At 45.5% G+C, this 27,987-nt stretch overlaps 1 protein-coding gene, 1 long non-coding RNA gene and 1 pseudogene across 3 annotated transcripts; 1 reads left to right on the top strand and 2 right to left on the bottom strand.

Annotated features, from left to right (window-relative positions):
* The first annotated feature begins 28 nt into the window (after positions 1-28).
* On the top strand, positions 29-27,987 carry LOC124985068 (uncharacterized). Of its 2 annotated transcripts, XR_007108795.1 has the most exons (4): positions 29-451; positions 5,487-5,614; positions 13,294-13,456; positions 16,404-16,728. It is a non-coding gene; the product is annotated as an uncharacterized LOC124985068 (long non-coding RNA). The 2 variants fall into 2 exon arrangements; XR_007108796.1 differs by lacking the exons at positions 13,294-13,456; positions 16,404-16,728 and adding an exon at positions 27,856-27,987.
* Positions 10,804-12,669, bottom strand: LOC124985067 (cytochrome b-c1 complex subunit 2, mitochondrial-like; annotated as a pseudogene).
* Positions 12,695-23,157, bottom strand: LOC124985066 (acyl-CoA desaturase 1-like). The gene is made up of 6 exons (XM_047553437.1): positions 22,659-23,157; positions 21,888-22,176; positions 18,754-18,884; positions 17,319-17,524; positions 15,697-15,929; positions 12,695-13,216 (listed from the first exon to the last, which is right to left on the bottom strand). The coding sequence occupies exons 1-6, from the start codon at positions 22,680-22,682 to the stop codon at positions 13,017-13,019; spliced, it is 1,083 nt and encodes a 360-aa protein (XP_047409393.1). The 5' UTR covers positions 22,683-23,157; the 3' UTR covers positions 12,695-13,016.

The following is a 27,987-nucleotide window of genomic DNA, read 5'->3' as shown; positions in this document are numbered from 1 at the left end:
GGAGCTGCGGCTGAGAGCTCAACCCGCCGCTGCAGGCCGAGCTTGGCTGGCGGCCTCCACGCGGAGCGGCCTCCTTCCAACCTCGACTGGGCTGTTAAGGAGTTTAGTGAGGGATGGAGGTGAAGACTGGGGCGTTGGAGTCGCTAGGTCCGTCGTTCTGTGGAATCACATTGAGGCAGGATAAGGGCCTTGGAGAACAGGAGAGGGGTATCTCTTGCCAACCTGAAGGGAGACAGCAGGTCTCAAAAACATCGGTGACTCTCTATTCCCTGCAAGCTTGACCACAATGCCGCCTTCTGAGTTGGAATACCGGTTTCTGTTCCTCACAGTTTCAACCACAGCAGCCCGTCCTTAGCTATTGTTGCCTGAACCCCTAGCAAGAGTCGACCACAATCAGACCTCTACTCAGAATGCTTCCTTTTTCCAATATAGAGGTATCGGAAAAGACCAGGTGAGACCTGCCCTCTTAATGATGTAAATAAGGGAATGAAATTATGCACTTCCGTTTGGCTTATTAAGATCAGAGCTCAAGAGCTTCATTGGTCCATGCTAGCATCCCTACCACCAACCACCTGTGCTGGGCCATCAGATATGCCTTTAAAACCCCCTAGACAACAGATCCCCGTTGGCACCCCTCTGTTGGGGCCCCTCCCCTTCGAGAGTTTTTTCCATTACTCTAATAAATCCTGTTACTCTGCTCTCACCCCTCTGTCCATGGATTTCATTCCTTGAATTCAAATTGGAGACATTAACCTGTGTTACAATATGAATGGCCAGGGTGGGTTAGCAAGGCAGCCTGGTCCTCCCTGCTCCTGTGGCACACTGCCCTATTGGTGGAAAAGGGCAAGACGGGAAGCTTTGACTTGATGTGGCTTCTCCCACCCTCTACTCTGGTTGGAGGGTGTCTTGTGGGGACTTACTTTCCTGAAGGAAAAGGACCAGAAGGAAAGGGACAGATGTGTACACATAAAGGATAAAGGGTAATGCTCACAGGTTGGTCGTGGGAATGTAAATGGTGCAGCTTCTGTGGAAAACACTGTTGAAACCCCACAAAATGTTACACATAGAATTGCATGTGACTCAGACACTCCACTGCTAGATATGCACCCAAATGAATGCAAAGGAGTTCTCAAATATTTGTCCATAACGCTCGTAGTAGCATTATTCCCAGAAGCCAAAAGGATGAAACAAATGTTTATCATTAGATGAACCAGTAGATCAGCTTTCGTATACACATACAATGGAATTAACAATAGAAAGGAATGAAGTACCAGTTTCTTCTATAGTGTGGATGACTGCAAAAGCATTATGCTTGGATGGAAGCCAGACACAGAAGGTCACTTGTAGAATTCCATTTCTCTGAAACATCTAGAATACATAAACCCATAGAGGCAGATAAAACATGGGTTGTTGCCAAGGGTGGAAGCTGGAGTCTGGGTAAGTGGACACTGTTGAATGAGTTTGGGATTTTCTTTGCAGTGACGAAGATGTTTTGGGACTAGAGGTGGTAGTTGCACAATTTTATGAATGTGCTAAATGCCACGAAATTATTTACTCGAAATGGTGACTTTACGTTGTGTGAATACCACTTCCAAAAAAATGTAAACACCTCTGAAATGAACAAACTGAAAGGGGAGTCTCACAGATCAGCATTCTCTAAGACAAGAGTAAAAATAGGTCCATGAGTAATCCTGGGTCCTACACTTATTTTCACATTCGCTTTTTTCTTTTTCTTCATTTCTTCTAGTTGTTCACAAGATTTTTCAAAGCATGACCTAAGCAAGGCTACTCACTGTTCCCTCTGGGAAATGGGTTAGATGGAGAGGACCCTTTTGGTCCCTCCAAGGTTTCTTGCCTGGGCCCAAGACTATCAGAAGCCAGCACAGCACACACTGCCCCTTTGTGAGGCCTCTATGGCCTGGATATAACAGGCTGGGCAAAATAATGGAGGAGGGGTGGGACTGGGTTGCCAAAAGGGGAGGGTTCTGCCTCCAGCAACCCAGGATAGAATCTCAGCTCCTTGAAGTCTATGATTAGGGGATTAGGGTTTGTTACATTTTCCCCAAAGTCAGTGTTCAGGAACCAGCTCTTTGCCTGTGACATAGAAAGTTAACTACAGGCCACAGAATAGGATTCGCATTCCTTGTGACTTTTCACCCTGTTCGTAGCAGAGACAGAACTTTAAAAGAAGACATGAGGACCAGGTATAGTGCTGAACATCTATAATCCCAATGACTCCAAAGGCTGAGCAGGAGGATCACAAGTTCAAGACCAGTTCAACTTAGCAAGACCCTGTCTCAAAATAAAATAAAAAGGGCTGTGGATGAAGCTCAGTGGTAGAGTGTTCGTTTGGTGTGTTTGAGGCCCTGGATTCAATTCCCAGTACTGGAGGGAAAAAAAAAAAAAGACATAGATCTTCACATTATTCATTCATCATTCATCAAGTTCTGCTAGTTTAAGTGCAGGGAGACATTTCCAATAAAGTAAGATGCCCGTGAAGGAACTCAGAACTTTATAGAAGGGTGGAGTAGGAATGGAAAAGAGAAGAAATATCAGGTCTGTTTCTTTGGTAAGGAGGAAGTTTAAATCTCAAGTGTGGCTCAGTGTTCGGGTGGCTCAGGAGGTGGAGAGAGCTGGGTTCTCACAGAACACAGGAAGCTTGTGCAGTTCATGCTTCAATTCAGCTCCCTGCCTTTGACAACCAGGGAGAAGGGCCCCACCACCAGGTTTTGCCTCTGAGTATGACTGGGTATCACTGGCAGTACTTGGGTAAAAGAGGGATTTGTCTGTCTCCTTTGTCTTCTACTCCACACCCAAGATGGCCAGCAGGTGAGGCCTCAGTTCTGGAGCCAGACTAAAGTGGCCCTTTCACTAATGTAGGGCGCTACCCACTCTCTCAGAGCTCTCCAGATCTAATCCAGATACCTCTTTGGTTGAATTCAGGCAATAACAGCACCTGCTTCTGATACAGTGAGGTCATGTGCTGCTCTGTACAGTGTAGTGCCTGTCTGTAGAAATGTTGTTATTCCTGTTACTGTGGAGAACACTGTGTACTCCATTCTGATGGACTGAGATCTTGAATTTCCCACTTTAAAGCAAGTTGCATTTGTGCTCGTACAGTGACCCTTTCACTAATGTAGGGCATGGTGTATGGATTCTTCCAACAACTATAATTTGGTATAGCGAAACTATCATCTTAGCTTCCAGTTTATACCAGCTGCCTTTTGTCAATGTGGCTAGTGTTTGTTTCCTGGAATTGTAAGACCAGGAACCATGTAACTGAATAATTAAGGAAAAATGGAGTGCTTCTTTTAATGAAGTAGTTCAGTCAGTCCTTTTTGAGTACATTTGGATTTGAATCTCAGCTAAAACTAATGGCAAAAACATTAAAATATAAGATTTTTTCTCATATAATTGTTTCATTGGTATAGAATTCATATACCACAAATTCAACCTTTATATGGTATAATTCAGTTGTTTTTAGTATACTTTAGCATCACGCAAGCAACGTCACAGTCTAAGCTTTGAACATTTCATGCCACAAAACTCTTGCCCATCAGCAGTCACTTTTACAGCCTCTGTCAACTACCAGTCTACTTTTCCCTACTGTGCACACTTCATATAAATGGAGGCATACAATAAATACATGTTCCCCTGTGTCTAATTCCCTGGCCTCAGAATAATGTTTTCAAAGGATATCATGGGATATCCATGGTATACCATGTATCAAAACGTTATTCTTTTTATGACTGAATAATACTCCACTGTATGACTACACCACATCATGTTTATCTATTCATCTGTTGATGAACACTTGGATTGTTCCTACTTTCTGGTAACATAATGCAACTATGAACATTCATATACAAGTTTTTGTGTGGTGTGAGTTTTCATTTCTCTTGAGTATAGTCCTAGAAGTAGTGTTACTGGGTCACATGGCACCTCTATATTTTTAACCTTTATAAAGAGCTTAAATTCCATTCTCATTAGCTCGTATGAAAGTTCCAACATTGTCATTAACAGTTGGTAACATTTTTAAAAATTATATCTGTCCTAATGCATATGAATCAATAAATCATTATGATTTTTATTGGTATTCCCATGATAATGGAAATACTGATAATGTTAAGCAACTATTATGTGCTTTCAATCATTTGTGTATCTTCTTTACAGAAATGTGCATTCAAACACTTTGTCTATTTTAAAATTGGGTTATTTGTCTTTTTGTTGTAGAGTTGTGTTTCTTTTTTATTTTGAATACTAGTCCTTTATCAAATATATGATTTGTGAATATCTTCCCTCTTTCTTTGAGTTGTCTTTTCTTTTCTAGGTAGCATCTTTTGAAAGCACAGTTCTTAATTTGATGAACTTAAAATTATCTGTTTTTTCCTTGTTGCTTGTCTTTTGGTGTTATATTTAAAAACCCACTGTCTCATCCAAGGTTATGGAGATTTACACTTGTTTTCTCCTAAGAGTTTTATAGCATTCACTGCTTCATTTTGGATTAATATTTGCATATGGTATGAGGAAGTAGGTCAGCATTCCTTTGCCTGTGGATATGTAGTTGTCCCAGCAACTTCTGTTGAAAACCCATTTTTTTTCTTGCTGAGTGGTCTAGGTGCACTTATCAAAAATCAATTGACTTCTAGATATATGGGTTTAAATCTACATTCTATATTCCTTTCCAACAATTTTTCTGTGTTCCCATGCGTAGTGCACCACAGTATATTGATGATTAAACCTCACGAGTAATTCTGAAACCAGGAACTGAGAGTTCTCCAACTTTGAGCTTGTGTAACAAGTTCATTCTGACTATCATGGGTTCCCAAAATTTTCCTGTGAATTTTAGGATCAGCTTGTCAAACTGTCTTCAGAAGAGTCAGGATTTGATAACAATTGCCTTTAATGTGTAGATCAGTTTTAGGAATATTACTACCTTCACAATTTTAGATCTTCCCTTTGCATTTATTTAGGCCTCATTCATTTAAGAAATTTCATTTTTTTTTAGCTTCTCCATTATTATATTACACCATTTTTTGTTCTTTTATTGCATGGCTAAATTTTTTTTGTACTAGGGATTAAACCCAGGGGTGCATTAAACCCAGGGGTGCTTAACCACTGAGTCACATCCACAGCCCTTTTTAATTTTCATTTTGAGACAGGGTCTCACTAAGTTGCTTAGGGTCTTGCTAAATTGCTGAAGTTGGTTTTGAACTCACAATCCTCCTGCCTCAGCCTCCTGAGCCACTGGGATTACAGGCATGCTCCACCACACATCAGCATATGGTTATATCTTGAGGCCTAGACTGGTCCTTAGTCTCTTAGCCCTACTCATATAAAACATGGAGGAGCAGAGTTCACTGCTTTGCCCCCTGGGAGCTCTTGCTCTCCATCTCTCCCTCAGAGGGAAGCCATCACTCATTCCATTAACAGCTTTCCAGTTATAAAATCTCTCTGCTTTCCTTTTTCTTTTGGTAACTTTGCAGACAAGCAAGAACACAGTTCAAGGATGAAATGGATATAGAAAATTCGGATTTTCTGGAGGAGGCATAGAGGTGTGTTTAATCAGAGGGAGGACAGCCAGGTGTGGAAATGAGAAAGCAGCGAGAACACGGTGAGGACGCATTTCCCTGGGACGCCTGTCTGTGGCAACAACAGAGACGTGGCAGGGCAGGTACAGTTATGGGATGACTGAAAAAGTATTCTGGCCTCAGCATTTTAAACAAAGTAGAAAGGAAGTGGAATCAAGCTAGAAAACCAAATACTCATTGACGAAGAATATGTCACCACCGGTTTAAGTTATTCAGGTCTGACAAAGCCTTGATGTCTATTACCTTTGACTTTGGACACTCAGAATTTGAGTCCTGCCTTCTAATGACTCTGAGAGAGTCATGCTTCTTGTTCAAGGCAAGGGCAACCTTCGATCAGAGTGAGGTAACTGACAGAACTAGTTCTCAGAGCTCACAGAGCTGTGTTGGTCAAAGAGGTTCCTGCAGGAATATGGAGCTTGGGCAGATGGTACAAGTTCTGCTCTCTCTTTTCCACAAGAGAATTACCAAAGTGGTAAGAGCTGAGGTTAAACCAACCCAAACACCTTTTCCACCTTGTGATCGTGAAGCCCTCTCTACTCCAGGAATTTACACACCTTCCTCTGGATTGTTTCCTTCTACCTGCTGTTGTGCATCAGTGGTCAGGTAGCCATTTATTGCCTGGAGGCCAGGACTTTCCAGGAGCTGGGCTGCCCAGCCTGGTTGCCATGTAACCCATTGCTTTCCCAGGCAGAGCTTCTGCTGCTGTCTCAGCCTCTCCCAGCATCTCTATTTTGGGTCCATGTGACCATGTGACACATGGTCCTGGCATGCCTCCAGGTCAAGGTGCCAACTTCTGGCATGTGTTTGATTTAATAGGAGCAGACACCTCCTTTCCTGCTGCCCAGAGTTTAACCTAAAGTTACCCCTAGGAAGGGTAGGGCAGTTTACTGGGGTATGACTCAAACCTTGTAGCTATTTCTTTTTTTCACTCTTAAAGGAGCAGGACACATTTGGGATAGTGGGCCATCGAGAAGATCCTAGGAGACTATATCACAGTCATAAAGTTCCCAGACACAGTACAATCAGATTCCTTTCACTTTTATTATTTTTAACCATGATCTCAGATGAGTACAACTAGTTTCAGATTTTATGTTAATAGAAATTTTTCCAAAATTATCCTTAGGTTACAAATAAGTACTATTTCACATAAAAACGTAAAAAAAAAAAAAAAAAAAAAAAAAAACTCACCCAGGCAAGGAAAATATACCTGTCATATGTTTTCATGGCAATGAGCATATATTCTCAAATTTTGTGTATACCATTTTCCCTGTGAATACTTTGAACCTCTTGAGGGAACCATGTAGACTAATGATGACATGTAGGACATTTGGGCTTTTCAAGTTCATGGTGGACACTGCTACTATAAAAGTCTGCAGGACTTGAGAATTCCTCTGCTGAGAATCTGAAAATACTTAATAAAAAACTCTAGTTGAACCTCAAAATTGCCCTCTGAAGTAGGTCTGTATTATTACCCCATTTAGCAGAAGATAAAGCGAGTACATTATTATTAAGTAACTTGTCCAGTGCAGAATTTCAGTGTGTCCCCCAAAGTTTATGTGTTGGGACATATGAAAGCAATCAATTGAGAGGTGAGACTTTTAAGAGCTGATTAGCTCGAGAGGGCTCTGAATGGATTCATGAGTTTATCTGGGAAATGAGTTTGTTATAAAAGTTAGGGTCGGGCTGAGGAGATAGCTCAGTCGGTAGAGTGCTTGCCATGCAATCACAAGGCCCTGGGTTGGAACCCCAGCACTGAAAAAAAAAAAAGTTAGGGTCACATAGCAAGTTGGTGGTACAGTGTTAGGAGAGACCAAGACTTTACCCACTAGTATAACAGGATCACCTTGCTTTGTTTACCTTTTAGATTCACCCCTTTGAGCTACATATACAGACTACACTTAGAATACTAGCAAACCAAGGAGAAAACTTTCCATTTTAAGTGCTACCACTATTATTTCATATTAAAATTAATAATGATAAATAAACATATTCAAATTACTTCCATCCTCCAAAAAATGTGCACTTAATAAATATGGGCCTAAGAGAAGTCTCCAAAACAAAATTCAGAAGGGAATCTTACAAATCCCTGTGCTGATAACCCTCCAACTAGGCTCCTAAGGATACAGGGCACTGCTTCAGGCCCTCAGGGGTAAAAGACTGCTCAGAAGGAGCCCAGAGGATCATGTGTACAAGGATTAAAGAAAAGGTAAGGCACACGAATCAGTTGTTAGCACATCCACAAAGCAAGAATTGTTAGTAAAAATTCAATTTTTTTAGTTGTAGGTGAACACAATACCTTTATTTTACTTATATATGGTGCTGAGAATTGAACCCAGTGCCTCACATGCGCTCTACCGCTGAGCCACAAACCCAGCCCCAGTAATTAACTCTTGATAAGATGAGTTTCTCATTAATGTGTCACTTGAACTGAGCTTTAGAATCTTGAAAATACTGAGCCCAAATGCCCCTACCTACACACCCATATATGCACTGGGAACCTCACCCTGAGGTCTCTGTCCCTACTCATGTAGGGAGATGGTGTAGATCAGATCCATGGAACAATACTAGAAGAGAAAGTTGAGTTCATTGTTCATATATTATAAAGTAGGCATCTGAAGACCTATGGAATTAAAACTACCTGAGACATTTCCAGGGATAGACACACAGGTCAGTAGATTTAATTTATCATGATATTCCATGAGGTTGTTTTCAACCAAAATGAACAATTGAAAGACAAGGCTGCCTTAGTTAAGTTTGATCACTGTAGCCTCTATGCAATTAACACAGGAAGACAAACCTGCTCCCTCCTACCACTGGGCCTCAATAGTGGACAGCATTTGGTATTGTATATTCCCACTCCCAATAGAGCAGAGCCAGGCTTCTGCATCAATGACTAAGGAAGAGGGACAGGAGAGTTTCCGGGTCCTGAAAACACAGACAGATATTCAGTGAAGTTTATGGCATCTCAGATCCCACATCTTAACCCAAGCTTTCCAGCAGACACTGGCTCCAGGTTGAGGCCTCCTTTCAATGTGAGGCACTTGAGAACATTCCCTTGTTTCTTGTACTTCCCAGAGGGCTGGATTTCTTCTTCTTCCCCCTAAAGAAGAATGGGCAATATCAACTGCAAACACTGATCAGCCTAAGTTGCTTTGCTGAACCCTCAGGGGAGCACTGAGCATGCTCTCTGTTCTGACACAGAGAGAGGAGACTGACAAGTCATCTTTTACTTCATGGCCAGTTCACTGGAACACATGGGCAACTGCCTTGGCCATGCCTCATGAGAGATCCTCTTGAGTCCAGGATGTTTTTAGAAGTGTTTGTCCACCTTGTCTGGAGCCATCAGTGTGGAAGATGCTTTCAGAGGCAGAGGTGGACAGGATTTGGAGACCACAGGAAAGTGGCAGTCAGCTCTACTTGCTAAAGACACAGAGCTGGTGCCTATAAGCTTTGTGTCTGCAGGAAAGGGAGCTGTCTGGACAGTGAGTCTTTATGGCCCTGAATATACACAGGATATACACAGGAGGCTGCCTGTTCAGAGAAAAGAAAATGTCAGGGAACAAAGAGCATTGGTAAAACAAAGGGGACAGTTGGAGTGGAGCCAGGAATCCAGAATAAGGATGGGTAAAAGATTCATTGCTACCAACCCCCACCAGACAGTCCTACACTGTAAATCAGATGGTCACAGAAGGAATGAGGGAAGGGGAGAGACGCCATTTTTACTCAATCCAAGGAGAGATCAGGGCTAATGAATCAGGGCTAATGAATGGAGCTACCACTGAAGTTGTTTCATTGTTTACTTGGTTTCTCTCTCTCTCTCTCTCTCTCTCTCTCTCTCTGTATAGGGGATTGAAGCCAAGGATACTTTACCATTGAGCCACATCCCCACTCCTTTTTATTTTTTAAGATAGGGTCTCTCTAAGTTGCTGAGGCTGGCCTTGAACTTGCCATCCTCCTGCCTCAGGCTGCTGAGTCACTGGGATTACAGGTGTGCACCACCATGCCTGACACTCAGCAGCTTTGGAACCCACTGGGTGTGTTATCAGAACCCTTTCTTTGGGAAATGATCTCTTAAGAACTGCCTACAGTGGCTGCCTCTCTACCTTTCTATTCCAGCAGGGGGATAAGTAGGCAACTTGTAGAATTCATCTCCTCCAAGTTTTTCTTTTGTTAACTTTTAAGCAAAGCATTTTAATGACTATCCCAGTTGGGAAAAAATTAGTTGTATTTATGCTTTAACACGTTCTTTTGTTTGGTTGTTTTTGTTTTTTTATTGGGGATTGAACACAGGGTGCTTTATCACTTAGCTATATCCCCTGTCATTTTAATTTTTTTTATTTCAAGACAGATCTCACAAAGTCACTGAGGCTGAGGCTGGCCTTGAGCTTGTGATCCTCAGCCTTCCGAGTTGCTGGGATTACAGCTGTGCACCACTGTGTTCAGCCTTGCTCTAAGGTATTCCCTCTTCTTGCCATTGACTTCTGACCAGGAACAAACGTCTCTACAGCGTTTGACATCAGCATCAACAGTCATTTTCTGCAGGGTGATGAAAGGCAGTGCCTAAGAACCAGTAGCTAGAACTTGGGACCTGACTTCATCGAAGAAACTCTCAGATGACTGATGACTACTGGGTATTAACTTGTTCTTGGCAGCTTTGGGCATCTGCATTGGAAAAGTTTCTTTGAGTAATTGTTTTTACATGGTAACATCTCCAACAGCTGCAGCCTGAAAGTTAGTATAAGTCCCAGAGTCCAGAATCTGAGTTACTGCTATTAAAAGAAGAAACATTAAATAGCTGATTTCCTTTGGCAATAGCCTGGCATAGAAAGCTGGTAGCATTGATATGCCTCTTGATATGTTGTCCAGCATTTGCTTCAGCACTTCATATGGCAATACTTTCTGCTACAACAGCAGTAAAAACAAGACTCCATTCTGTTCATGAATTTCACCTCCACAGTATTTAGACTTTACACCAGATACACTGTTACAGTTCAGATGTGAGATGTCCCTCAAAAACTCATGTGTGAGGCAATGCAAGAGGGTTTATTTATTTATTTTTGCCGTGCTGGGGATTGAACCCAGGGCTTTGTGCTTGCAAGACAAGCACTCTACCAACTGAGCTATATCCCCAGCCCTGCAAGAGGGTTTAGAGGTGAAATGATTAGTTTATGAGAGTCTTAATTAACCTGATCAGCAAATGAAGCTAGTAGGGGTTAACTGGATGGAGATGGATCACTGGGGGCGTGACTTTAGGGTACATATTTTGTCCATGAAGGGAGTCTCTCTCTGCTTCCTGGTGCCATGTTCCCAGTTCTTTTCCTCTGCCACATATTTCAGCCATGATGTTCTTCCTCATCTCAGGTCCTCAGGAATGGAGTCGGCCATCTATGGACTAAAACGTGAGCCCTTGAATAAACTTTTCCTCCTCTAATTGCTCATGTTAGGTCTTTTCGGTCATGGTAGCAAAATAAGCTGACTAAAACATATACCAAGGTCACCCTCACATTGAGAGTTCAGCAACTTGCTTTAGAACAGGATGACTTGCACCAAACCCAGTTAAAGTCATTCTTATCCTTACAAAATGATTCTGAACATAATAATGTAACGCCTCTGATGCCACTTTCCCCATCATTATCAGAACAATATAAAAATTAACCAAGACATTCTTATGAACAGCAGCATGCAAATTTTCAATGACATGAAGCTGTGGATTCTGAATAGTCACAGCTTTGTCAACCCTTAGCCAAGACTGAAGGGTAGTTACATCTAAAGGAAGAAATGCTGGTGCTGTCATGACAGTGAGCAGGAACTCCATTAGAATATGGATGTCATACATCAGGCATTCCAGTGTATGCCATATCTCCCCTTGTTATAATCCTACTTGACCACCAACTGCTTCAGTTCCATGGGTTATCTTACACGATGAATTTCCTTTTGCAGTCAAACTGGATGCAAGATGCAGTAAATGAGAGGTCCTTAAATTGTTGACTCCTCATATCTGTTGCCTGCTTTAATGAATGAATCATGAAGTCTGATGCAGGAGCATAGTTTCAGAGATGCAATCACCAAACCATTTGGTAACTTGGTTAACTCAAGGCCCTAAGGAAAGATGTGGAGAGACCCTTGTGGGGACGGCAGTGGCTTTAACTTCAGGGGTAAATTTGAAGGAATAAAGTCTTGAGTAGGACCTGGTTCTAGGTAATAGCTTCATGGCTCAAGAATGTTCTGACCCAGTGTCACTGCCAGCATAATGGAAATCAAGATGATGGCAAAACTCCTCCAATTTCTTAAGCATTTCTTTTTCAAAGGGAAATGCTCTAAGCTAAGTGTTTTTCTGTTCCAGCGATTTTATTACATATGTTTGTTTGACTCAACTCCACTTGATGAAGTCCTTCCATTTTTGGATGTTTGGAAATGCCATAGAAATTCTATCACTGAGGAGAGCAACAAACATCCTGAGGATGGCACACCAGAAAGACCAAAATAGTGGACGAGCAGTTTACGGAATCTAAAAATCTGTGAGCTGCTGCATTCACCAATTTTGGACACAGTCAACCTGAAGACTTCTATGATATAAGAAATCTCTGTGCCATTGACAAAAAATAATTCTTCCCCAGGAAAGGCCACTTTAACTACTAAGTAAATGCTTCCTTACCTCAGCCATTGACAAGAGCTTCCTTTTCCCTCTTTTCCCATCTCCATGCCATCCTTACTTATTAATCATGCCTTGCATGCCAATTCTTCCTCCTGATGATCTACCTGCTTTATAAGCCATATGCCAAATAAAAATAGTTTTCTACTCCATCTAGAAAAGTCAGGACTAAATTAGCAGGGGATGTCCTAGAGGTTTCTTATATCTTTTTGCTTGAGCCACCTACTCAAAGCTCAAGAGAGAACTAGGAAAGAGTTATCTGGGACAAAGATCATTACAGTTAGATGCCAGAATGTCTAGACTTTGAAAGGTGGACACAGACCAATAGCTGACCAGTTGTTTGCCTGTGAGGTTATGAGGAAGATTAGAAAGGAAGATAATAGAAACAAAGCAAAGTACAACGGAAACAGAAGAGAGACGATAAGAGAAAATAAGTGTATCGGCTTAATAGTTATTTTCTCACTTTCAATACTCTTTTTTAGAATATTCAAATTTATTAATTATTTTAAAAAATTGACACATAAAATTGTATGTATTCATCATGTACAATATGTTTGGAGGCATGTATACTGTGGAATGGTTAAAACTAGCTAATTAAAATATGTATTACCTCAAACAATTATCAAAGCTTTCGCATTTTAAAAGAATACTGTACTGGAATGGGTTAAGGTCATCGTCTTTAGCATCTGGGTAGCATTACTCAGTAGTTAATTAACAGAACATTAAACCTCTGCCCAGGTGGCTTTAGAAAAGGAACCTGGACAACCCCAAACTCAGGCACTCTTATGGCTTCCATCTCCAGTTCTTTTAATCCTGGCCAAGACGGCAGCCTTGGACACTTTCTTCCGGTCATAAGCCAGACCCAGGACAGCCATGCAGTCGATGAAGAACGTGGTGAAGTTGATGTGCCAGCGGTACTCACTGGCAGAGTAGTCATAGGGGAAGGAGTGGTGGTAGTTGTGGAAGCCCTCGCCTGGAACAAAAGCAAAGAGAGAAGTTATGGATCTCAGTGGATTGCTGTTCTCATCTTTGCAACCTCTTACCCAGCAGGGTGCCACAAACCCCTGAGAAAGCTGCTGTTGCTGACTGAATGGATGAACCCTGTGACTTCTACTTAAATAGATGCCCTCAGAGGCATCTGAACAATGAATCAAGGAGCGCTGGTCACCCATGGCTGTCTGGGAGTCTTTGCTAGAGAAAGTTTTTCTTGGAGGTAAGAGGATGAGAGAGAAACTCATTCTGTTGAGAAAGGATTTTACATTTTAAAATGCCAGAGCTTCAGTAAATACTGGACTGAGACCACACAGGCTCTTTGCCTTTGTGCATGTGTTGGGGAGGATCCAGAGGAAGAATTCTGGCTGTGCTTCTTACAAAGGTGAGGATGTAGTTAGGTGCTGTGGCGTGTGCCTATAATCTCAGCAATCTGAGAGTCTGAGACAGGAGGATCATAGGTTCGAGGTCAACCTCAGTAATTTATTGAGACCCTGTCTCAAAATAAAAAATTAAAAGGGGTGGTGACATAGCTCCGTAGTAGAGTACCCTTAGGTTCAATTCCCAGCAAAAAAGAAAGAAAGAAAGAAAGAAAGAAAGAAAGAAAGAAAGAAAAACAGAAAAGAAAATGAAAAAAAGTCGAGTAAGCAGCACACTTTTCTCCACCATACTTGTGCTCCCCATAAAAGTGGGAGGTTGTGATAAAATGGGTGGCACCAGTCAAAAGTGAGAAGAAGGCCCAGCCAGTGACCAGAGCTCCCCCAGCAGTGGCTAGTACACAACAGTTTGCTCTGGTTTCTAATTCTCTGAGTTTTGACCCCAGGAGAGAAGTGTTGATGAAACAGAACCACTCTGAAAACACTTGAGAGATCCCCTCAACTTCTGAGAACTCTTGGGATGAGCACTTCACTGTGCTGAAGTGAAAAATAAAGAAATTTGGGATAGAGGATAATTTCTGTAATTGGTACAATGTTTGGCAACTCTTGGCAGGATTTTTCCTCAACAGCGTCCAACACTAACAATACTGGTCCTTATCAGGTCTGGGTAAAGAACAGCCATGATAAGAGAGGTTGTTGAATGCTTTGTAGGTTAAAACATTCCCAGATAGAGCAGTAATGATAAGAATAGCAAGCAAGCGAAGGAGATTCTGCCAAGCAATTGACTCCCAGCAGGGCATCTCAAGGTACCTATCCCTCTGTATACTGGGCTGTCCATGGTGTGCACTGGTACAAGGGGGTGGGCATAATGCCAGGGCTAAGGGTGACCCAGGATTGCCACTTCCACCCGTGGCTCCACAGCAAGTCTCTGAGTGAGCACTCACCATGCCTGTAGTTATCAGATTTAAAATGGAATCAGACACACATATAGACAAGGGATGAAAAAAGGGGAGGGGTCAAGGGGAGCAACTGGGGCAAAGAGACAGCTGAAGAAAGGCTCTAGGGGAAGGTCAGCTTTGTCTGAGAGGATGACATGTGACTGTCGGGGAGGTAAGTCAAGACCAACAAGATTGGAATAGCAGGAAAGAGGTGGAGGAGAGTAAAGGGTGAGGGGACAGGGACAAAAGAGCAGAAGCAAATGACAAATGGGAGAAAGTAGGATGTTGGAAACTAGTTTGAACTGAGGGTCACAAAGAGGCTGGAGATATGGAAGTTCACTAGAGTTCCATTTACAATGCAGGACACACCTCAGTCTAGACTATTCCATTTCTATGAAAATCTCAGATTTGTACAGTGCATTGGTGATTTATTTTAAAGATGGGTCAAAGTAAGAATATGTACAATGCTAGAAGTTTTCTGGAAGAAGTGTGGAGATGTATGGAAGTAAAAAAGAGAAGGGGGGGAACCTCTCACAATAAAGATAGTAAATATGACCTGGGTTGAAAGTATGGAGGAAGGTATTGAGAAAATACAAGTGTTACAGAGTGATGAGCTTAGACTTGTGAGCAGGATGGCTGCCAAGGTGCTACTAGATGAAGAACAGCTCTGATCCTGGAGAGCAAAAAAAAAAAAAAAAAAAAAAAACAACCTGAGGCCTCAGTCAAAGGCTACATTCACTTAGGACAGTAAACAGTGAAGATAAATGGCAGAACTCTTTTTTTCCTACCTGGCATTTGGGAATGGAACTATAGAGACAAATAAATTCAAGAATATTCAATATCAGGTCATGAAGCAGGAACTTCTTATGAAACTATCTGCCTAGAAAAGGAAAACTCAGAGGGGCTCAATACAAGTAGCATTTAGAGATTGTTTTTCAACTTAAAAATCAAAAGTAGAATTATTTTTCACCTTTCCCATTTATACAAGAATTGTTGCCTGGTGCTCATAAAGGTTTCCTAAAACACTGCCCCCTTGTTTTAATAGTGTAAGAACCGAGTTATAATGATCATAAAAACAACTCATTTGGATTCCTCCACTCCTAGTCAAATACCCTAATCAGCAGACCACTGGATATCCTGTGACTTACCTACAGCTCCCAGGGAAACCAGGATGTTCTCCCGAGAGTCAATGTTCTTGTCATATGGGCGGTATCCGTAGAGATGGGCAGCACTGTTCACCAACCAGGTGACATTGAGCACTATGGCATATCGCAGGAAAGTGGCAACACACAAACTGTGTAGAAAAGTTTCACCCCAACAAAACCAGGGCACCAGTGTGGGCAGGATGAAGCACATCAACAGGACAGCAGGCTTGTAGTACCTACATTGAGAGATCCCACATTTACTCAGTGGAGAGAGAACTCTCACACCTACCTGGACTGTCCACTCTCATGGGGCTGAGCTGCATCCTTCTTCCCACACTATGGGTATAGGGTGGCAGAAACCAGCATAAGAGAATAGGGTGGGAAATTTTTTGCCCACATATATTCTTAGTCTTTATATGAGGCAATGTGGATGTAAATTACTTGGATCACCCCACTAGGGACTAGTGAAGCAGCAATTGTCTTCTGACTAAATGTAATGATATTTTTCACAAGGTCATAAGGCCAAGTTGGTCAAACAGGCGAAGGTCAAATCTCAAATTTATCAGCTAAGTTCTGCTGCCCAGGCTATTGTCCATCTGCTTTAGGGCTCTTTTAATTTGCCCATCAGGGTTTTTGACACAGTCTATGCTAAGGGGCTTGCCTTCATTACCTGCCACCACCCCTAACTCTTTGCTCTGCATTTTGCTCAGGAACTGTACTGAGTGTCCTTGATTACTTGAAGGTCTCTGTGCCTATGGAGGTCCTGTCCTACTCTTCACTCTCATGCAGACCAGGCTACTGACATTCCAAGAAAACTCATCACCTAACTCCCGTCAGCAGTCACATCTTTGTCTTGTATGTCATTTACATCCCTGTGTCTTTTCCATAGCTGCCACTGCACCCCCAGCATGTTCCTTGCTATGGTGAAACCTGTGTCCCTTCCTCTTGTCTCTCTGGATCAATGGTTACTTTCACCCACCTTGGGAGCAGCCTCTGAAGCCACATTGCTGCAAAGAGATGATTAGAGGTTTTCTGTTGCCCACTGAATAAAATCTGCATCTTGTGTCCCTGACTATCCTTTATGAGTGAACATTTGTTGCATTTAATTGGCTTCATTAAGATAGCTCAGAGAGGGTCTGAAGGTGTAACTCAGAGGTAGAATGCTTGCCTCGTCCAAGTAACACATTAAGTCCCAAATTTTCAATTCTGTGAATATTTCAATGAAATTGACCCAGTGTATTAAAATAGATCGGAAATCATCATCTATAACTTATACGTATGTGTGCATATATTATTCTATTAAAAGATATTAACATAATCTTATAAAACCACATTACATATTACATGATCATATTATATAAGTTTTTATATGTGTTCCACATCTGGATGGTGGAACAAAATTGGCTATGGCCCTGAGTTCTAGTCCCAGTGCCGCAGCTCCCTCCCAGCAAAAGATCAGAGAGAAAGTAACAGCAATGAACTATGGCTGTGGGCTTGTAGCATGTTAAATATGAGGGTTTAAAATGATTTTGAACTTAATAGCCCAGTAATCCTCAGCTTTTGTCTTATAAGTGAAAGCTGGGGGCCCAGGGCCACACCCCTAGCCCCATCCTCCCTTCACTCACCTCCTCTGGAACATCACCAGCTTCTCGGCTCTTAGGTCAGACAGGTCCAGCGTTCCGCCCTTCTCTTTGACAGCTGGGTGTTTGCGCACAAGCAGCCAACCCACGTGAGAGAAGAAGAAGCCTCGGCGGGAATTGTGAGGGTCGGCATCTGTTTCTGAGAACTTGTGGTGGGTGCGGTGATCTCGGGCCCACTCATAAACATCATTCTGGAGGGACAGAGAAGAGGAACACAGGCCTGAGGAGGGACGCCCTCCTGGGAAAAGTCCCATGCCTGGATGCCTGTAAGGGCCCATGGCTGTCAGTCCAAGCTCACAAAGCCCCCAAGAGCCTGGCTCCAATGGAGGCAGGGAGAGTATGAGGCAGCAGTCTTGGATCTAGGGTCCTGGTATGTGGATAAAGATATGGGGAACTCTGTCCTAAGGCCTTCGCAAGTGAGAGCTCATGACCCTGACCACGACTACATTTCAAAGACCTCTGGAATTGTCTGGGACTCCTTCTATCCCTTCAAAAATGTGCCTACATGTCTCTTCCTCCCTGTGCCCCACACAGACAACATCAGGAGCCTCAAACTATAGGGGACTAGGGCAGAGATGGTTAGCAATTGTGGTAAGCACCTCACATATTGCCAAACAGAGGGGACTAACATGGTTTTGTTTTCCTCCTGATATAAGTTAAACCCCACACAAGCTATCCTGTGCCCATTGCTATAACATCACAGTGAGGAGACTCCCCTTCCTCAATTCCCTTCCCTCTTCTATAAATATGTGCCTCAATCATTCTCAGTAGTTGATCTAGCCCGCATAGCAGCCCCAGAAAAGACTACAAGGTTGGCCAATCCAACCTCAGTGACTCAGTTTCCTCACCTGTAAAAGGGAGATAATAATAGGACCTACCTTCTAAGATATTTGTGAGGACTTAAGGAGTTAGTTTATGTCAAGTGCACACAGTACAGAGCCCAGTACAAAGCAATGCTACAGAAGTGTTTGTTGCTCTTGCCTGAAACAACAGAGTTCCTGAGTCTCTTAGACGTCAATCTCAAAGACATTGTGGTAGGGTTCAAAGATAATCTCCTTAAAGTGTGAGTTTATAGTCCCCTGTCTGCCCAGGGAACCAGGCTCAGTGCATGACTTATGTGACATGGCCCTTTATGATGAAGGACCACAACACCCAAAATTTATGAGAACACATGTACCTTGGTAATAATCCTATACCTTCAGAGCCTTTCCTATTTAATCCCTATTTTCCTTCCTAGTGACCCCAAAGTATTCCATGTCTGCTGCAGCCAAGCATGGAGCCTGTACTTGAGATGACCACATGACAGGAAAGGGCAATGGCTGTCCTGCTGGGGCTCTGCTCTGGGCACTGATCCCCTCCATGACACCCTGGGCCATTGACAAGGTGGTGACATAAGAACTGAGCAGCATCGGCTTCTCACCTGGAACGCCATTGTGTCGGCAATGATCAGGAAGAGCCGCAGGGGCAGCCGCGCTTTGTAAGTTCGGTGGCTCCACAGGCGATGAGCTCCTGCAGTGATGCCCAGGACACTGACTAAATAGCACAAATATGCTGCCAGGACAAGACAGTGGGGGAGTCACCAACAGGCAAGTTCCATAGGGAAAGCATATCAAAGTAACTCTCCTTATGCCAGAGACATGTGTTCTTTAGGCTTTGGGTAGTATCTGTCTTGCCTGAACCATAAGGCTGCCTTGTCACCATTATCTCCTGAAAAGCTACCATCACCCTCCTGTCTCTCTACCTAGGAATGGAGACAAGTGAAGGACTCCTGGGAACTAAGAAGGCAGGATGGCAAGGGAGGAATAAAACTCTCACCACTGTGTCACTGTCATTGTCTGTACAAGGACCCATCTGGTTTGTCCTTGAGCTGACCTTCTCTAAGGTGTTCAGTGCCTCAAAATATTTCCATAGAGCTTAGGAACCATGAACAAATGATTTTCCAAAATAGCAGTCAGAGCAGATCTGGGCACTGATCAACTACAGGAACTCTATGGTGCAGGGGACATTCAGGACATGTAGCACTATGGCTATTTAACAATTGATACAAAAACATTTCAATATTGTATCAAGCAATGTGGCCCAATAGGGAAAGTCAACCCTGCACATATTTGCAGTGTGACTCAGTCTGTACCAAGGACGTTAATATTCTCAATATTCTTATATTCACCTTAAAAGGGGCTGGTACTCTTAAAACTGAGTGTTGCGGGTGGGGAAATAGATGCCTTAGAGATTCCTGTTTAATAAGGGTCACACAGCCAGGTAAATGGGAGCCTTGGTTTGAATTTAGGTTTTGTGCGACAAGTTCTTGTTCCACCTTTACTATCCACCCTGCAAGATCTGTGCCCAGTTCCCCAGTCTCTCCTTTGCCAAGCCCCTGAACCCCGTCAATTCTAATTCTAGACATCACCAAGAGATAGTCAAAGCTGCCTCAGCTTCTTCTAGGCCTGCAGAATCAAGGGCACTAGACATGATCTCTACTAGGGAAGGGGGCAATGGGTGTACCTATCTCTTCCTGTGTTCAGCAGCTCTAGGAGGCAGGGCCTCAAGCCTTGGGAGAAACTGTTAACAATTTTTCATTCCTAGGAGCCAGCTGGAAACAATGGATCCTAGGGGGCCAAGAACATAGCTGTGGTTGAACACAGGACACATTGTAACAAACTGTCCTATGTTCTGGAGCTGGAGATAACAGTTTGCTTAAACAGTAACCCCCCCCCAACCTGTCCCCTTCCAGATCCCTATATAGACAGTGGCTGTCCACATTCTCTCTACCCTGGACTTGAGGCCCCAGCTGATGTGTGGCTTCTGGCCATGTGGTGATTGAGATTTGATACTCTACCCATACCTGGAAAAACCACAGTGGAGCCAGAGCCCTGCATCAGCAGGAGAAAAGAAAGGGCTTCAGGCAAAGCAGAAGCACTCAGCTGAGAGGCAAGGAAATATCTGGGGTGCAGATGTCCCTGGGACATTGGCATCGAAAGCACACGTCATAACCGGGGAATGAGGACAAGACCCCCAGATATTGTGGTGCCCATTCTATCCACACTTATCGGTCTATCAAATAGAAGGCTCAATCGGTTAGATCTATTTTCTCCCAAGGACTGTCGGTGTCCTTGTTGATGGTTTAGCAACATCCCACAGGTCCTGAGAAATAGCTGTGCCCTTCAACCCTCAGTGTTGTTAGAGCTATCTTTTTAGCTCTGCCCTGAGGGTTCTTTTACAGTCTACAGACAAATGTCTCTCAAAATAGCTGATTTAGGAGAAACACTAGGGTAACACAGTGCCCTAAGGAATAGAACCTTCCCCATTCTAAAAAGTATTGTCACCATTTGGTACCAGGAAAAACTGCAATCCTGAGAAAGGGGATGTGCTCAGTTGCATTTCCCTGTGGCACCTTGCAAATTCTCTAAGAAAAAGCTCAAGGGGCCAGATGTTACCACCTATTAGACCTAAAAGATTCAGAGGGCCAACCAGCCCTTCCACCACTACCCTACAAGAGAGCTGCCAGACAGTTCCCCTCTCCTAAGTTTATTCCAGAAAACCTCTAATTGGCTTCTGGAGAGGACATGCTGACTCTCCACCCTTGAGAGCAGCAGTTGGGCCCCTGGGTCTCTAGAGCTCCCTGCTCCTCCTTCCCAACTCAGGCTTCAGGGGCAGAGGTGAATCTGCCTGCAAAGCACCCTTGTGGGTCCAGGGGGCAGGCCAGGTATCAGCCCCCAGTCATGGATCCCTGAAAGAGCTGAGCTAAAAGCAAGTGAGGGAGAAACTGGTGACCCTCTCCCTCATTATAGCAGCCTGGCATGAGAAGAGGCCAGGGGGGTGCTGGTATTAGAAGGTGTTGCCCTTCATGGCCTCAGGGGAGAAGGGCAGGATCTGGTGAGGTGAAGAATGGAACAAGAAGCATTTCTTCAGTGTTATTTCTTTCTAAGCACATAATGTTGACTGGCCTTTACAGTAGCCAGGAGAACTATCTGGAGTATCAGAGCAACACATCTGTGCATCTTGGGTCATGTTATGTTTCCTCTATGACAAACCAGCCCAGTCTGGCCAAGGAATCAAGATGAAAATCATTTTGTGGATGAGATTTGTGTTTACCCTTTTTCCATGATCTCTCCTCCTGAGCAGTTTGCCCATGCTTTGACACCTGACTTTGTTCAACATGTTGATCATGAAGCCTCTGGTCTAGCATCAGGTTCCCATGTTGCCCAGATAGTATCCTTGATTTTCTTGAAGCATTCATGGTGGGGACAGGCAGACAAGTAAACCAATCACTCAACTTTCTTTTAGGGACAGCCACCTCTGTGCCACAAGCCTCACTTCAAATCCTGCAGTGCCTGGTTGCAGGGTTCACTCCCAGCACCCAAGTTAAGGATGGACATTCCTGCATCATAATCCTATGAGACTCTACTCCCAGCCCAGTTAGTCTTTCAGGCAACCAAACACACATAGCTGGCTAATCCTGGAAGGAACAGGGGCCACTGCTCTGTGTTAACACTCTACCATATTAAAGTGCAATGAAAATTTGGGTGCTCATTCTGGACAAGGGAATCTCCTTACCACAGAGCAAAGTGTAGAACTTGCAGGTGGGAACCAGTGTGACCCCATACAGGGCTCCCAAGTGCAGCAGACCCATGAGAATGATGTTTCTCCAGACATATTCAAGCTTGGGCCTGGGGCCCTCTGCATCCTGATAGCTGGGGTCATATATGTCGTCTTTTATTTCAGGGCGGATGTCTTCTGCCAAGTAGAGAGGGGTCTTCTCCAACTTCTCTCCTCCGTTCTGCAGGCTCCCATTGGGAGGCGCTGTGATGGTGGTGGTGGTAGTGGTGGTGTAGGAGCTGGAGATCTAGTAGGCCAGGAAGTGGAGAGTCAGGAGAGAGGAGGGACTGGGGGCCTCGAGAGACTTTCTTTTCTAATACAGTTGGGGTAAGTGTGCAGGAGCGGCACAGACACTTCCCCAGGGCCCAGGTTACAAGAACGTGGCCAGTAACCCGAGATGCAACGGGGGAAGCTTGCGGAAAATGTGCAGATAGATTGGGAGTGAAACCTCAAGGTAAATCGGCAGAAGAAGGGAGGGGAAAACATACCAACACACAAAGGAAGCCCGTGTACAAGGGCATCCGCAGGATCGCATTTTTCTTTAAAGCTCAAGAAGCAAAAGTTGATGAATCGACCCTCCAGATTAAAACCCACACCTCAGCTGAGAGCAGCAAAACTCGGGAAAGACGGCCCTTTCCTCACAGAAGCTCTTAACTCTCTCCCCGATTAACCAGCCGCCTACAAGCCCCATCCGCACCGCGGGGCTGAGGCCACTTCTGGGACGCTCACCTCCTGCAGCATGTGGGCGGGCATCTGGTTCTCGGGTGCTGGGATCACGCTTCCAGGGCTGAGGCTGCGGAGCGAATATGGCACTGCGGAGACTGAGGGTGGACTTCGGTTCTCGGGCCGGCTTGTGCGGGGCGATCGGTGGAGCTGCGCTCGGAACACCTCTCTGCTGTTGCACGCTGGATGGCTGTGCAGGCCCGACCCGCTGTGAGCCGAGCTCCCGGGCTCGGAATTTAAAGGGTAGAGCTGGCAGGGGGTGACCGTGCCTGGTATTTCCTCAGACACCTTTTATCCGCTGCCAACAAGGGGCAAAGTGCACAGAGCTGCCTGACTGAGGCAGCCCCGCGTGGAGGTGAGGGCGGGAGAGGGGAGGGGACAAAGAACCGAGAGGAGCAGCCACCCAAGCCAAGGCTCTGGGATGCTGCAGACAGCAACACCACGCCGCCCCTGCCTCTGCCTCTGCTAAATGCTAATGAGGCTCCTGTAAACTCTGGCCTGTCATTGGCCAAAGGGAATTTGGTGCCACCTCGTCCTGCGGTTACCATTGGCTGGGCGCAATCTGCTGTTGCCTCTGCCGCCAGCTCCTAGTCCCCCTCCCCTCTTTTTCTCCTTCTCTGTGTCTCTTCCACCCGCTCCTGGGCCTCTGCCCCGGCACCCCGCGGCTTTGGGCGCGTCAGGAAGGTTTCTCTCTGGAAGAGGGAGGGGTTTGGTTCGGCACTGGGGGTGCATTACGAGCCCAGTATTGGTCACAGCGAATGGTTGGGCACTGCTGAAATTGCACGGGAAACAGTGGGGCCACCGTGGCGCCCAACACACAACTCCATCCTGTCTTCCCTTTTCCTCAGACGCGTGGGAGGGGAGACTTGGCTCCCACCTGGGAGACTGACGCAGAGATGTCTGGTGCAGCCCGCCTCCAATCCTAACCCGTGGTGGGCAGACAATTCCTCTGCCTGGCTCCCCCAACTCTAATATGCTAACCTGGGACAATCCAGAAGTTTGGCCCTGGAGCAGACACATGTGTGCCTGCATACCAGAACCTGGCTCCATCACTGAGCACACCGCTGGGAACCCCAACCGCCAGGAACCAGTGGGTAATCTGGTTCCCATGCGCATGCCTCCAAAAGGTGTACAGAATGCTTTGGAGAACCTTCTGGTTGTCAGGTTGGAATCGTGGAGTCTTCTATATGGAAAAAAGGAAGGAAGCACACATATGTGTTTTCACCCAGCAACAGACGTAAGGACTAGCATATGAAATAAGGGTAGGGAGCACGTATTGAATGAATCCTGCAAGCCAACTTGCAAGAGTCACTTTATTGAAACCTCACTATGAAACCTGTGAGGTGGGTACTGCATAAATAAGAGTAGTCCCATTTTTTTAAAATGGAATCATGGGGAAGAAAAGGAGATATGGAAAGATCAAATAACTTGCTTACTGTGGTCGCAGCCAGAAAGTGGTGGAGTTAAATGAGCACAGAAATATGATTCTGGAGCCCAAGTTCAGGACCCTATTTGCCTGGTACCCTGCATGCTCTGATTTCAGAGAAATGTCCCTCATGGTCCCATCTTCCCTGGTCCTGTGGGAGTTCTACCAGGAAAGCTTGGAGCCTTGTACTTGAGTCTGGAAGAACTGAGGTTCCTTACCTCATGTCAACCACTGTAGATCCTGAGGTTGTCAGCTTGCTCAAGTATACAAGCACACTGAGTTGCCTTGTTATGCAATCAGGCACACTATGTAATCCATCCATACTACACATGGCACTGTGGCATTGGGACAGGAAGTGAGAACTGCAGAAACAGTGTAGACCTCTCAGGCTTTCCCATGACAGAAGGCAAAGTGAGGAGGTAGGGATAAAAGCCAGTACCTGCTCCTGTCTCAGTATTGCCCCTAACCAGTACTCTGGGCCCAGAGAAAGGGGCAGTGCTCTTCTGGGATGTGGACTTTTCCCTGTCCAGCGATCCAAGCTGAGTCTCAGGCACCAGACAACCAGGAGATGGTGCGAGTGGATTCCCTCTCTTCCCATCCAAGTACAGGGCCCAAGATGGCCTGCCCTTCTGAATGTTATTTGGACAACACTGGCTCTGGAGAAGATGGGGTAAAATGGGCAGTGGAGACCCACTGCTAGGAGCACACAGTTCACTCATTCACAGAATGTTTATGAACCACCCACAAGGGAAAGAACCGAGGTCCCAGGAGCTCCCCTTGGGCAGTTATCATAGTGAATGACATGCTGATGCGACCTCACCACAGGGCATTGTAGACTCCAGAGGAAAGACACAGGCCAGACCAGCCTGGGAGAAGTAGGGAAGAGATGCTGGTGAGAAATTGGAAGGGGCCATTGGCATTAGGTGTGAAGAGCAGATGACAGGGCAAGGACCCACAAGAGGAAAAGAGACTCTAACCTGACACTTCACAGATCAGGACCCTCAAACATGGCTCCTCCCAGGCCCCAGGCGTGAGGATGGTGCCACAGGTCCTTAGGTGGGTGGGAGGAGAAAAGGTTAGTGCACTCATCCAGCCCAGCTTATGGGATTACCAGACATGTGTCCAGCCACACTGTGAAAGAGTTGCCCCTGACCTCCCTCTTACTCCAGACCTGTCCCTGTGCTTCTCCCCTGTCCAACAAAGAACCCGTGTGTGTGTGTGTGTGTGTGTGTGTGTGTGTGTGTGTGTACGTGCACACACAGAGGCATGTTTGCAGCCACAGGTTATTGGACAAGGAGAGAGACTTCTGCCAGGATAGTACTTCCTATCTCTGGGGGCCCTGCAGCTGCTCTGCAAATCAGAGCCTGAGTGTGATTGAACAGCTAATGTCTTAGGGCAGTGTGGTGATGGGGGATGATAACCAGGGCAGGTGAGACCTGGGAACAAAGGTCTTAGGACAGGGCCAGGGCTAGAGACTTCTGTGCTTTTCCTGAGTCCATCTAACCTGAGTGCAAAGAGAGCCCTGGAAACCCTGTTCACTCTCCTGGCCTTCCCTTTGCTCCAGAGAAACCTTACCCGCACTGACGTCACCCATGCTTTCCACTGACAGCACTCAGCTTGCCACAGAAGGGCTGCAAGGGCCAGAGGACAACTGGCATTGTCCTAAGCCAAGCCTCCCTAGAGCATTTCCCAACCAGGAATCCATGTCTCCCCCATCTTGCCCCTCTGTGCCAAGGTATCCACCCAGGGATTGGGCGTTGATTGCGCCTCCCTGTGCCTGCTGGAAAGTCCATGCTCCGCTCTGTGTGGAAGATGGAGCCACAGCTCTGCTGCCACCCTGGGGAGCTCACAGATTTCTAAGAAAAATGGGACAAAGCACAATAGCAAACCACACAGGCCAGCATCTAACGGGCACAGAGTGTAAACACACCATATTAAATGGGTGGGAGTTCAGGGAAGGGAAAGAGGGGCCCTTCTCAAGAGAGACCTGAGTAGACAAGAGAATGGCGAGCGATGCGCAGTACTTTAAGCTTCTCTTTACATGCACTGTGCTGGGTGCTCTGACAATCTAGTAACATCTGCCCACAAATTACCCCCACTTTGCAAGGCTCAGCAAAGGTTGCTGGGCAGGAAATGCTATGGCAAGAATGTACCAGAACCTAATATCTGCCAGGTGTGTGCAGGGACTTTGCATATTTTGTCTGGCAAGTAGCTCTTTCCAACTGCAGAACAAACATGCCATGCAGAGTCAGAAGGACACTCGCTGTGCCCTGCTTCTCCTGTGTCCGCCACCACCCTCCCCTCACCAGGGCCCCACTCCAGGTTGCAGACTCTCAGGAAACTGGTCCTGAGCCCTGGGCAAGGTACAGACTGGAAGGCCCACTGGTCAACTAGAGACGTCTTCCTTCTACTCCATGGCTCCCCTGCACCTTCCTGCCTCTTCCCCATCAAGGGGAAGTTCCAGGCAAGCCCTCAGTATTGCCCTTGCATCCAAGGTATAAGTGACTGTAATCCTGGTGGATTTCCAAGTTTCTCTCTGCTGCTTCCCTATGAGGGGTTGACTGAATTTCTTTTCAAAACCCAAAGTTATTTCCTTCTACCTGCTCTGAATTTTCAATATTATCTGTTCCAGATATGCTCTCCGGGAATCCTTGATTTTCTCCTATCCTCCTTCTACGCAGCAACCCAGAGAACCTATCTGCATTCCTTTCCCTTCAGTTGAGGACCAGCAAGACCAGGAGGAGCCAAGTCCAGAACGCCACACACAGCAGGCCCCTCAGTCCAACCTAAAATCTTGCAGCCCAAAGGAGACTAGTGACTGGTCAGTCCCCAGGACATTACTGTCCTCTAATATTCTTTTCACAAAACTTCTGCTTTTCACAGACAAGTGCCAATGTCTTTTTCTTGATGCCTCAGAGGTACCTGGGTCTCTGGGCTGCTTGGTCAAATTTTGACTGACAATGACAGCTCGGCCTTTGTTGAGGCCACCTCCACACTGCTGACTCTGGTGTCAGGGGAGGACCACGGGAGAACCTGGAACCCCTGGAAAATGATGGGACCTGATTGCCAGGCTTCTTGCCAGGGCAAGCTGGTACCTGGACCTGTGAATAGGGACTGAAGCCAACAACCAGGTAATCCCATTATCCCTTTGTGGTTTAGGACTATAAGCATGAAGAAGTCAAAGGCAGAGGCAAGGCAGAGCCTGGACTTGTTTGGGGTGTATCTGAATTCATCCAAAAGAGCAGGAACAGAGTCTCATTCAGGGGTGGGAGAAGCCCGTGAATAGGTCACTGGGAAAGATTGGGAGAACAGTGTGAGATCAGCACAGGAGGTGAGAGGTGAGGGGTGAATTGTCTCCCCGAGGTTGGAGCAGACATGGCACTTAGTAGAGTCCTGAGAATGGAGGCTGCCCCTTCTCCAAAGGAGGGCATACAGGCCCTGAAGATGGGCCTCACAGACTGCCAGCTACAGAGAAAGTCTTTGACCAAGACCATCCATGTGGGCCCACACTTCCCATGGCTTCTCCTCTCCCAGTTCACAATCAGCTTGAAAAATGGAGTTGGACTCCCTGGTGGCCTATTTTGCTTCCCTAAAGGTCTCACCAACCCTTTCCTGGGCTTTACTGCAGTCATTACCCCATCTCTCCTCCCTTCCCCCATCTAGCTCTCTGAGGGTCAGCTGCACATCATGGCTGACAGCCCTGGTCTAACTCAGCCCCCTCCCTCTGTTCTCTCAGTGTTTCCCTCACTGAAAGCCATGCCACTTGCCCATTCTCAGGTCTGCTTCTCAGAGGACCCAGCTTCACACAGAACTCTACCAGGCCTCTGGAATGATCAATTCCTGTGGGTTAGAACCTGTTGACAGGAGCAGACATGAGCCTGCAGTGTTGCTCAGAGGAAGAGGGTAAGT

The sequence above is a fragment of the Sciurus carolinensis genome, chromosome 5 (assembly GCF_902686445.1).
Source record: "Sciurus carolinensis chromosome 5, mSciCar1.2, whole genome shotgun sequence".
NCBI lineage: Eukaryota > Metazoa > Chordata > Mammalia > Rodentia > Sciuridae > Sciurus > Sciurus carolinensis.
Note: the sequence above shows the minus strand (reverse complement) of the source record. Positions and strands in the feature narration are given on the sequence as shown.